The sequence below is a fragment of the Leucopleurus acutus genome (assembly GCF_964270905.1).
Source record: "Leucopleurus acutus genome assembly, chromosome: 3".
NCBI classification, from domain to species: domain Eukaryota; kingdom Metazoa; phylum Chordata; class Mammalia; order Artiodactyla; family Delphinidae; genus Leucopleurus; species Leucopleurus acutus.
The window spans coordinates 28,453,440-28,465,357 of NC_139145.1; the positions used below are offsets into that span (position 1 = coordinate 28,453,440).

At 51.6% G+C, this 11,918-nt stretch overlaps 1 protein-coding gene across 1 annotated transcript in view; it reads right to left on the bottom strand.

The window, feature by feature from the left end:
- ERGIC1 (endoplasmic reticulum-golgi intermediate compartment 1) overlaps positions 1–7,616 on the bottom strand; it is a 105,412-nt gene extending 97,796 nt beyond the window's left edge. Inside the window, exon 1 of the mRNA XM_082836576.1 lies at positions 7,468–7,616. Within this exon, the coding sequence (XP_082692702.1) occupies positions 7,468–7,487 (20 nt within the window). The 5' untranslated portion in view covers positions 7,488–7,616. The remainder of the gene's footprint in view (positions 1–7,467) is intronic.
- Between the last annotated feature and the right edge of the window lie 4,302 nt (positions 7,617–11,918).

The following is an 11,918-nucleotide window of genomic DNA, read 5'->3' on the forward strand; positions in this document are numbered from 1 at the left end:
ATAAAAATCGACTATGTCAAGGTACCCGTGAGGCAGAAGAGCACCATGGTGAAGTACCCTGGCTCTCGAATCACAGACCCAAGTTCAAGTCCCGGTCCTGTACTTCCTCAGCTGTGTACCCTGGGCCAGTTCACTTCCCAGCTCTGAACCTTGGCTTCCTGATTTTTTTTTTTTTTTTTTTTTTTTTGCGGTACACGGGCCTCTCCCATTGCGGAGCACAGGCTCCAGACGCGCAGGCTCAGCGGCCATGGGTTACAGGCCCAGCCGCTCCGCGGCATGTGGGATCTTCCCAGACCAGGGCATGAACCAGCGTCCCCCGCATCGGCAGGCAGACTCCCAACCACTGCGCCACCAGGGAAGCCCGGCTTCCTGTTTTAAAACTGAATTAATAAAGGAAACAATCAGCAGAGTGAAAAGGCAACCTTTTCACTGGGAGAAAGTATTTGCGAACCATGTATCTGAAAAGTGGTTAATATCCAAAATGCATAAGAAACTCCTTCAACTTCATAGCAAAACACACACACACACACAAAACACACAACAACAACAACCCCACAACCAAATAACCTGATTAAAACTGGGCAGAGAACTTGAATAGGCAGTTCCCCAAAATAAGACAATCGAATGGCCAACAGGTATATGCAAAGATGCTCAACATCACTAATCATCAGGGAAACGCATATCAAAACCACAACAAGGGCTTCCCTGGTGGCGCAGTGGTTGAGAGTCCGCCTGCCGATGCAGGGGACATGGGTCCGTGCCCCCGGTCCGGGAAGATCCTACATGCCGCGGAGCGGCTGGGCCCGTGAGCCATGGCCGCTGAGCCTGCGCATCCGGAGCCTGTGCTCTGCAACGGGAGGGGCCCCAACAGTGAGAGGCCCACGTACCGCAAAAAAAAAACAAAAACAAACAAAAAAATCTGTCAAGAGGGTAGATCTCATCTTAAGTGTTCTTAGCACAATTTTAAAAAATTGAATTAATATTATGACTATAAAGTGATAACATTACAGTTTCTTGGAGGGATGAAACTTCTGTATCCAGACTGCGGGGATGGTTACACGATGTAAAGTCTTGACTTCCACAGAAGAATACACCAAAAAAGGCCACTTTTATTGTATGTTAATTAAAAAGGTAAAATAAATAAATGAATAGTCATCTAAAAAAAAAAAAGAAGCTAAAATATAGAAAAATAAATGACTAATAATCGTATCTATCTCGTGGAGCCAGTGTGACTTTCAAGTCCAATAACATGCCCAGCACAGAGTGCAACACATCACCAGCTGAGAAACCATCAGGCATTACTAGTAAGATTCGCTTGCCTCCTTTCCTCCTCCAGAGCAATTCGAGCCCCAGATGGCAACTCGAGAGAAAAGCATCACCAGCACCCAATGTTCAGGGACCTGTGACTAAAGTTTGGTAACAGCCGGGTCTCTCATCTCAAATAGGGTTTCCACCTTTTGGATAAACAGAACATTCAGTCCCTTTCAAACGGATCTTGCTTCCTGTCCAGCTGTGCTGCCCAGCAGATTCCAGAAGGAAGCATTCAAGGGGAGGATTTTACTGTCAGGTGTGTGTGCTGGTCCCCCAGGGACCCCTAGATGCACCAGCTATGTGACCCAGCATCTCTGGGGGTCAATTTCCCTGGATATAAAATAGGAATAATGCCCACTCAGAGGATGAGAAGATTTGTAAAGCGCCTTACGTATCCCCGAGTTCTTGGTAGTACAGGGAACCCTGAGTTCCTCCTGCCTCTCCCAAGGGTCAAGACTTTTAAAAACCAATACATGCTAGTGTTGGCAGGTTTTTTTTCCCATTCGGTACTTTTCCTGCATAGACACCAATGTAATTAAGTTAACAGACCTAAATGTTAAAGTTGACAACAGACAATTAGGCTAATTACCACTTTCTTAAAGGAACAATTACAGCTGTTTCCCAAATGATATTCTGAGAAATGGTACTGGCCGCCCCATGAAGAACAAGGATGGCTTAGATAGTAAGTTTGGCAAAAGCCGGGCTAAGTGACTCAGGTTCCTTTTGTGCAGGACTTCTCAGAGCCTTTAGAAAGTTATGCACGTGCTGTGGATCTCCAAATGGGGGACTCATTATGGAGCGGCACAGCCTGGGAGATGCTGAGTTCGTCAATCTTACTGTACATTCAAATCACCAGGGGATCTTGCATTTCCAACAAGCTCCCAGGTGATGCTGAAGCCGCTGGTGTGGGAACCACACTTTGAAAAGCAAGGATATCCATGGAAAGGTAACGCCGCCACCACTGCCCTGCCTTAGAGACAGCTTTACTAGTGAAGAACAGTCCCAGAGGGAATGTGCTTGCAGGGGGGGACAGATGGGACCAGACTCTACTCCCCAACCTCCCCTCCAAAGACCCACTCTGGCATCTGGCTGCCCCTGTGCTCTCGGCCTGATAAATACGGAGCAGTCTTCTCAATCTTAGCTGTACACTTGGAATCACGCGAGGACCTTTATAAAATACTGATGCCCGAGTCCCCCACCCGCAGATCCTGATTACTGGGTCTGGAGCACCACCTGAGTTTGGGGATTTTTAAAACTCCTCCAGTGATTCTAACATACAGCAGAGCTGATGTTCACTGATACAGAGGTGGTGGGTAAGCCTCACCCCAAATGCCCTCCTCACACCCTGCCTGCCTCTCCAGTGCCTGATGAAAACTGCCCAGGAGCAACTCCAAAATAAAAAATGAAAGGATTACCAGATGGGAAACAGAACTTAACGAGGCCACAGCTGGCTAAAGCCCAGTCTCAAGATAGTATGGTATCAGGAATGAATCCAAACCGCCTCAGGAGGAGAGACTTTTCCATCCCCTTCCACATCCAGACGAGAAGCTAAACATATGCTCTACACTCGAAAGCCCCAGTGGCCGGAGTGGGAAAACCTGGACCCTCCAGAATGAGATGCTCTAAATTGGGGTGAGACCATAGTGAGGGTTCTTTAAAGACAATTTCAGAATCAGGTGTCAGACCGCATGAGTCTAGTTAAAAAATAAATAAATAAAAATATAAAGACTGATGACTTTAAGCTTCTTAATGAGCACTACTGGGAAAGGATTAGAGATGAGAAAGCCAAGGAATCCAATTAGAGGGGGTTTCAGTTCTCTCTGAACTCGGTGAATGGAAGGGCAAAGCTTTAGAGACGAGCCTATAGGATACAAGTGGGGCTCCGGAGCACAAGAACAGCATTCCAACCCCAGTGCCTTCTGCTGACGCATCACGTCCCTTAACTCTGCTGCACTTCCACTGGCTCATCTGTAGAGTGGGATGACAACAGTGTCTGCCTTGCAGGGTTGGTGTGGGATTAAATGAGCACAGGTAAGACCCTTACCACAGTGTCAGGCACTAGTAAGTGCTCAATAAATGTGAAATGCTGGCTTGATTTTCAAATTTTTCCTCCAGTCTGTTCTTTATTTCCCTTTGGCCCTGATTTTTAAGTCTATTTATATTTTTTTAAAACTTGTTGTAAAGTACGTGTTTCCGTCAACTTCCCCAAGATCTTTCTGGAATGAGGTAAGGTAGAAATACAGGCACTCACATAAGCCACTGTACTATCTGCTGAGTTCTGATTATGTGCTCAGAGTCCGCACTGGTGGTCGGGGATGACCCTGGCACAGGGAGTGAGGGGGGCTGCAGGGACCCCCCCCGGGGCAAGGCCGCATAGGGAGCTAAGGAAATCATACTTGATCAGAGCAATAGGCCCCACTTGACGGCTGAAACCAGAATGTGAAAAAAATCAGGTCAACTTTGGAAAGTTCCCCTGGGGTTCTAAGATCTGGGGTCTCTTGGAGATGAGAGACCACTTGGAAGGCCAGACTGAGAGGCGATGGAGGCTGAACCAAGGCGTCGCAGCAGGGCCGGCATCACAGGCGTGTGCACTGTGCAGTCGCACGGGGTCCTGTGCTCAGAGCGCCGCGTCTAGGCTTAGTCTAATGCTCTGCTGTCACCGTCCTGACATGCGTAATACTTTTCCAACAAGGGGTTCTGCGTTTTCATTTTGCACTGGGCCCCGCAAATTATGCAGCTGGCTGTACCCTGCAGGGACACCTCACTTGCCCCTACATCTACCCTACAAGGTGAGGCAATGCAGATTGCCATCTTCTCCTTAAAAATGAAGGAACTGAGGCTCGGACAAGGTAAGTCAACTGTCCCAGGGCCCAGATGGTCAGTGACAGGACAGCAGTACACCCCCGGTCTTGGGGTTTCAACTCAGAGGCTGCGTCGCGGGGAGCCGGCCATCTCTGCGTGCCTGAAAGCCGCGCTCAGGCTCTCCTGGGCCTGGGCTGCAGGAAATGCCCCTACCTTCCCCCCACCCCCACCCCCGGCCTGAGCCAGAGACAGCAGGTGTTCTGGCCCTTGCCAGCCGGAACTGGGTCCGGGCAGGGCCAACGCCCACGGAACCGAGTCACAAGGCCGGTTCCACCACTGCAAAGTCCAGGGATTAATGAAACAATGCACCAGGAGCAAAACAAACACAAGTCATCTTGGAAGGCCTCGGGTCCCTCCTCTGTACCCGGCCTATTCCCCACCCCCAACTACAACTGAGAGAAGAGCCCATTCAAGGAAGGAAGGGGGAAAATTAACCACCCATAGCTGAAAAGGTTCCCAGTAAAGGAAGAACTGGCACATCAAATCACAGCATGCCCTTGCCTTCCTTGACAGACTCTGAGAGACATATCTTGGGGGCAAGTGTGGCCCTGGCACTATTCTAGGCCCTGGAGTTACAACAGTGAATGAAACAGATAAAGATCTTTGCCCTAGGGAGCTCATGTTTTCATGGGAGGAAAAAAGAGAATAAGCATAAAATAATTAAGTGAATTATACAGTGTTAGGCAATATAGGTGCTTCGATGAAATAACACAAATAATGAAAAGAGTGGCCAATATTTATTGGGTGCATACTCTGTATCTAAATGCTTTACACACACTGGCTCAGTTAATCTTCTCGACAACGGGTACTGTTCTCATCCCCATTTCACAGACAGGAAAGCACACAGGAGGTAAGGTGCACGAGGTCCCACAGGCACTAGGAAAACAAGGAGTTCTGGTAAGAACGAGCAAGAGGTTCCTTTTTCCCCCTTCCTGATAGTGCTCTGTATTAAGGAGAGCAAAACGATCAGGAAGCCTGGTCTTCTCCCTGGCTTCGAACTGGGAGAGGGGGGGTTCAACCAGAGCATGCCCCTCTCCATGTCCCCATGGTTTCTAAGAGATCTGACAAGGCTGTGGGACCCGCCAAGACCTCCCCTTTCTCCCACAGCTAAGGCTTTGCAGCTATCAGTCCCCAGATCGAATCCCAGCTCCACCAGCTCACCACTGCCTGGCCCTGAGCAAACGAGTCACATGTCACCCAGCTCTGCAGTGGGGCACGTGGCGGAGGGCTGAGCACGGAGCAGACGCTCAGTAAATGTTTGATCAATGAACACTGACGTGCGCGTACAGTGGACCCTTCCTTAGAACCTGAGACCTGGAATGAACACATCTTAAGAAGGCTCGTCCTCCCAGGTGTGAACGGGAAGTGTTGAATCCATTCTCACTGCTCTGTGGTGGCACAAGCCTTCAAGGAAACTGATTAAAACACCTCATTAAGCTGGGGCCCCAATGGTACCTGGACACTCCAAACCTCCAACTCAAGGGGCACCAGGTCAGGAGCTGTGCGTGACCTGCCCACCCTTCAATCTAGGTCCCATGAGGTCCAGGGCAAGACCCTCAGCCCTCAACTTCCTCCTCCTACAATGGGAGATGAGGTGCAGGGTGAATGAATTCTATGCCCGAAAGCAGTGACTTCCCCAATAAGGTCAAAAATCACTGGAACCTACTGAATCACAAAGGGATGCGGGATGAGGGCAGGAATTATCAGCCTGGGTAAGGGGAGGCTTTATGGAACCAGGAATCAATGTGCCAGCTACAGCTCTCTCATGTCCTGAATGTTAACCGTCGGTACGAGGACTGCCCCTGAATTCCATCAAAGGGGTTTTCCTTGTATGAAAATGCCCTGGGTCTGCAAACATTTGTCTGAGACCCTGGTGCCAGCCCCAGGGCTGCATGGAAGGGGCAGGCTGTTTGTGGGATGGCAATGGTGCCCAGGGCAGGCTGAGTACCACGTCAGCCAGTGCAAGAGTGCCAAGGCCAATGTTCTCTCCATGCTTAAACTCCAACATGTCCACATGCCATGGGGGTCACTGCCTGGCTTTTCTTCCCAGGAAGCCTGTCGCTTTACCCTGACTTCATTCACACCTGTAGGGAGGGAAGGAGCTGGCAGGGACCGGAATCCCTATCTTGTGGATGAGGAAGTGGCCTCATGCAGAGGCTGCTTGGTCCACTAACCTCCCACTTCTGAGCTCTGTACCCCTCCAGGCTCTGAATTAAGCTCTTCTCATGCATGCAGCCCTCACAGGTGGGACTTTATTTTTAGCCCCAATTTGCAGGTGGTGACACAGAGATACTGAGAGGGCTCAGACATTTGCCCAAGTCATCAAGCCGTGCAGCTAAGGGGAGGTCTGAACCCAAAGCCTTCGCCCCTAACTTCTAGAATATACCAAGCTGTTCAGTGGAGGAGGCAGAGCCAGGATTCTGATCCAGCTCCTCCCCACTAAAGCCCAGCTATTTTTCTGGCTATACACCACAGTGTGGCTGCCTCAGGCCAGGGCATCCCCTGGGGCTCCATACCTCAAGGGAAAGTCTGGATGTAGACCCCCGCCCCCTTCCAGAAGGCCTAGCCCAACACAACGTGGACCATGAGGCGGCTGGACCCCACAAAGGGCCCACTGTGGTGACTGTAGAAAGCCAAGGGCAGATCAGGCTAGGCTCTCTGCAAAGTCCTTCCCACAGCTCCCTTACCTCCTCCCCTCCCCCATGGAGCCCCCACACCCAGAACACAGGACCAAGACTGGCTGAGGTACAGGCCTCCGGTTCGGCCCAGTTAGGGAGAGTCTGAGCCTACGGAAACCTGAAACCCTCCAGCAGCTGTCTGGCGGGATGGGTCTGCACACCCCTGCGGATCCCTGGGGGCTCATCCGAGGTGCCCTGAACGCACCTGTCAGCTGGGGTGGGGTTCACGAAAGGAGGCTCTGTAGAGAAGACGAAGGGGATGGCTTGTTTGCTCCTATCTAGGGGAGGGAGGAAACCTGTTTCCCAGCATGGGGGGAAGGGGATGCGAGTTTGCGAGGTGTCGAGGCAGCCTGGGGAGGGGGCTCCGCGGAGGGAAGGGGCGGAGCGGCCCGAGAGGTGGGCGGCCTCGCTTCCCGCTGCACGAGGAGGCCCTCCGAGGCTCCAGCTGGCTTTGTGTGCGGCAGGGGGGCCAGCCCGGCGTCCCCGAGGGCCTGCCGAGGCGTGCACAGGGCGAAGGGCCGCTTTTGCGTTCCAGGCGGGAGGGGTCCGCGGCGTGCCCAAGCATCCTCCGCGCCCGCGGAGGGGGCTCCCCGGTGGCCGGGGTAGCCATACTCACCTCCTGAAGTCAAAGGGCATCGTGCCGCCGCCGCCGCTGCCGCCGGGGGTGGGAGCCCTGCAGGCCAGGTGGGCCGCGGCGCCGCGTGGGTCCCAGCCCGCTGCCAACGCCTCCGCCGGCCGCCCCGCCCCCGCCGGCCGCCCCCAGCCCTCTACACTCGCCGCTGCCTCCGGCCGCCGGGAAGTGACGCTCCGCGCAGCCCATTGGGCGCCGCCACCGCCCCCGGCCGCCCCTTCCGCCGCCCTGTTAAAGGGGCCCGAGGGCCTGGGGGCCTAAGGGGCTGGGGGCTGGGGGCTGGGGGCTGGGGGCTGGGAGGGATGGGGGCTGGCCTTGGTGGGCGCGCGATGGGGGTCGAGGCTTGGAGAGGAAGGGAGCACCCAAAGACTCCCGCGTTCATTCCTTCCAAGCCCCCGCACTGTGTTTTCCATCACTTTCTCTCTGTGTGACCTTGAGCAAATGCCTCTGCCTCTCCGAGCCTCCTCCGTTGTTCTGCGTTTGTAAAACAGTTTCCTTGGGTTGTGAAAATTAAATGGAATGGTCCAGGTGTGGGCTACACACAGCGTCTAACTCTGAGTAAAGGGCCTGACACTCTGAAAGAAAGGAGGAAAGCAGGCAGGCCTAGATTTGTGAAGGGGACCCACCACGTCCCTGCTGTGCCTCTCTGGGGAAGATGCTTGGCTCCTCTGAGCCCACACCCCTTTCCACGGCTGCACAAAGAGGATGATGACACTTACTGGAGGAGCTTTTTCCTGGGGATCAAATGAGAAAGTTGGGAGACTGCTTAGTGTGATGCCTGGCACCTAGTAAGGGCTCGTCACCTGAAGCTATTGTGGTTGGCCTGGTAGCTCTACCTCTCTGCTCGCATCTTCCATTTGTGGTTCATTCTGATGGTATTCACCGGGCCGGCTCCGAGCCCGGTCTATTCAGGACAGCAGACTAAGACCTGCCTTGTGACTTGGCCCACCGGGGACCTCTCCTGAGCCTTAGTTTCCTTCTGCGAAATTCACAGGTCATCAGCATCTCCTTCCTGGATTGCTGGGTTAGAGGAGTTGGTAGTTGTAACACAACACCCAGGTAGAGGATACTCATTCTGAACTTTCCCTCTATGGTTGGCCCCACCTCCAAGGTTGTGGTAACAAAGAGCTTGAAAAACCCCAGGGGAGGAAGGTGGGGGCTCGTGTTCAAAAAGCAGGGCCAGCAGGCAGTTGCCTCATCTATAAATAGGGGGAAATGGTGGTACCTATTCCTCTGGGAGAATTCAGAATGCACGGTGCCAGTTCTGGTCCGGTGTAGAGCGTGGGCAGTGAACCAAACTCTTCCCCTGGACCATACACCCAGTTGGCTCTCCTTCCCTTTGCCCTCCAGCATTCCCTTTTCATTCATTCATTCAACAAGGGGCCTGGCACTCTTGGGAGAGAGAGGGAAATCTCAGCCAGAACTCAAAACCTGGGGGCAGCAAGCAGGTTGAAGGGGCCTGGGGTAGCCACTGAACCCAAAGGACTGTTTGTTGGCCCAGGCCTGTGCAGGAGGGGAGTCATGGAGTGGTGGGAATTTGACCACGAGCCCTCCCTCTCAAAATGTGGTCCACAGTCTGCTGGTGGTCCACAGACCAACTGCTTAGGCACCATGGGGCAAATTCTCAGCCCCAGCCCAGACCTACTGAACCAAGTGTGCGTTCCGCCTGATCTCCAAGTGATTCACTAGCACATTTAAGTTTGAGAGGTGCTGCGATAAAGGACCTTGCTTTGGTGGGATGCGGGGGATGGGGGGGCTTTTGCATTTGCTCTTTCTTGAGCATGTTCCCATCTCTGCCTTGCACCTTGCTATATGGACAGAGAATGTGCATGTCTCCCAATAGATTCTCACTTTCTTCATAACTGTTAACTATGGTAACAGAGCCCATACTCTGGAGTCGTACTGCATGGGATCACATTCTAGCCTGTCCGCTTACTAACTTATTTCACTTCTGTACCTCAGTTTCCTCATCTGTAAAATTGGGGCAATAATAGTACCATCCTCATAGATCTGTTGTGAGGATGAAATGTGTTGATGAGTGTCAAGGACTTAGGACAGTGCCCGGCACAGAGTAAATGCAAGAGAGGGTTGACTATTGGTTGCTTTTTTGCATGATGATGGAGCTCTGAGTTTTTGGCTGGGCATATGAGTGTGTTCAGAATGAGAGTTGTATTTCCCAGCTTCTCTTGCAGCTAGGTGTGGCCATGTGACTAAGTTCTGGCCATTGAGATGTAAAGGGAAGCATCTTGCGGCTGCTTCAGGGATCATTGGTGGATATTATCCACTGTGTCCCTTTGTCCATCTGGCTGCCCAGGATGTGGATGCCACCATCCTGACCCATGTGTTGAAGGCCATGCAGAGCAGAGCAACAAGATAGAAGGAGCCTGGGTCCCTGCCACTGAATGGCACAGTGCCTGTTCTCAAACACCTCCCCAGACTTCTAAGCAAGAGAGAAATAAACATGTCTTGTTTAAGCTACTGTTATTCTGGATTTTCAGACACTTACACCTGAACCTAATACTAATACACCTGCCCAGCCTGGTTAATTTCTTGGCTTGGTTCAACTACCATGTACAGAGTAGGCCAGGTCCCCCATTATATGCTCACATGCCACCCGTAGGTTTTTTGGGGGGAGAATTTGTCACAGTTTGTGAAGAGATTATTAATTGGCTAGTGTCTACCTCCCCATGTTGACTGGAAGTTCTCCATGGAGGATGGATGTCTGTTTGCTCACCATCTTATCCCAGCATCCAACCACAGCCTGCACATGGGGGGTGGGGGGACAATAACTATGTATCAAAGGCCGAATGGAGGTTTTCCAGAGGCTGCCACAGAATAGAGAGGATGGGGAGGGGGCACATCAACAAGGATCTCTGTGGGGACACTTGACGTCTGTAAGCAGACCAAGCTGCCAGTCCCAGATGGCCCATCAGCCCAAAAGACAGTATGAGATAGAACTAAGGAAATCAGATGTTGTGTTACAGTAAATGGGAAAGCTCTGGATCTCTTTGACCAAGGGACTGACTTACTAAAAGTTGAATTTTAGGATTACTAATCTTCCAGGACCCTATAGCAGCCAGCCTCCAGCCTCCAGTGGTTGATATTACCATGCCCTGTATAATCACCTCCCACGTTGCAAAGCGCCAAGCTGGGTAACCAACAGGACACTGCAGAAATGACAGCATATGACTCTTCAGGCTAGGTAGTAAGGGCATTGAGGCTTCTCCTTAGGCTCTCCTGAGTCACTTGCTCTGGAGGAAACCAGCTTCTGTGTCATAAAGATACTCAAGCATGGTTAGAGAGAGGTCCAAGTGGCAAAGAACTGAGGCCTCCTGCCAACAGCCATGTGAGTGAGCCATCCTGGAAATGGATCCTCAGCCCCGATAAATCTTCAAAGCTGCAGCTCCAGACCACAACTTAACTACAGCCTCATGAGAAACCCTGATCCAGAACCACTCAATTAAGCTGCTCCTGAATTCCTGACTCTTAGAAACTATGTGAGGTAATAAATGTTTATTTTATGCTACTAAGTTGTGGGTATTCAGTTACACAGTGTAGATAGTTAATAAAGACTCCGTCCCCATTTGCTGTTCCACCAGCACCTTCTCCCTGTCTTCCTCCACCTCGCTCCCATATGGCTTAGTGAAATGGCAAAGCACTGCAGTCAGATGACTCTCCGGCTGGGAGACATGGACACATTGCTTAACTAGCTGGCTGTCTGAGTATGAAATGAAGGATAATAATACCTTACCTGTGGCAGGTAGCCTCTAAAATGGCCATCCCAATTAATCTACCTCCTCATATTCAGACCCTTGTGCAATCTCCTTCCTTAGAGCGTAGGCTGAACTTACTCACTTCTAATGAACAGAAGATGGCAGATGCGATGGCATGTCGCACCTAAGACTAAGATATAGAAAGATAGTGGCTTCTGTCTCGGACACTCTTGCTGTTTCTCAGATCGATCGCTCTGGGCAAGCCAGCTGCCATGTGGAGAGGCCCACATGAGAGAGCTCACAGTGAATCTTTTGGGACCTCACAACGGCCACGTGAATGAACTTGGAAGTGGATCCCTCAGCCTCAGTTGAGCCTTGAGATGACTGCAGCCCTGGCCAACAACTTGACTGCAACCTCCTGGGAGACCTTGACCCAGAGGCATCCAGCTGAGCTGCATCTGGATCCTGCAAGATGACAAATGTTTGTTGTTTTAAGCCAGTAAGTTTGGGGTGATTTGTTAGGCAGCAACAGATAACAAATACATGGCCCTAAAAGCTTGCTGTAAAGATGAAGCAACATGTACAGGGCCTGGCATAGAGCAGGTGCGAATTAAATGCTTGCTGAATGAATCAATTGATAAACACATGAACGTTCTATAGTGTAGAATGTTCCCTGGATCCAAATGCTCACTGGTCTCCACCCCCTCCTGCCAAACACGTCAC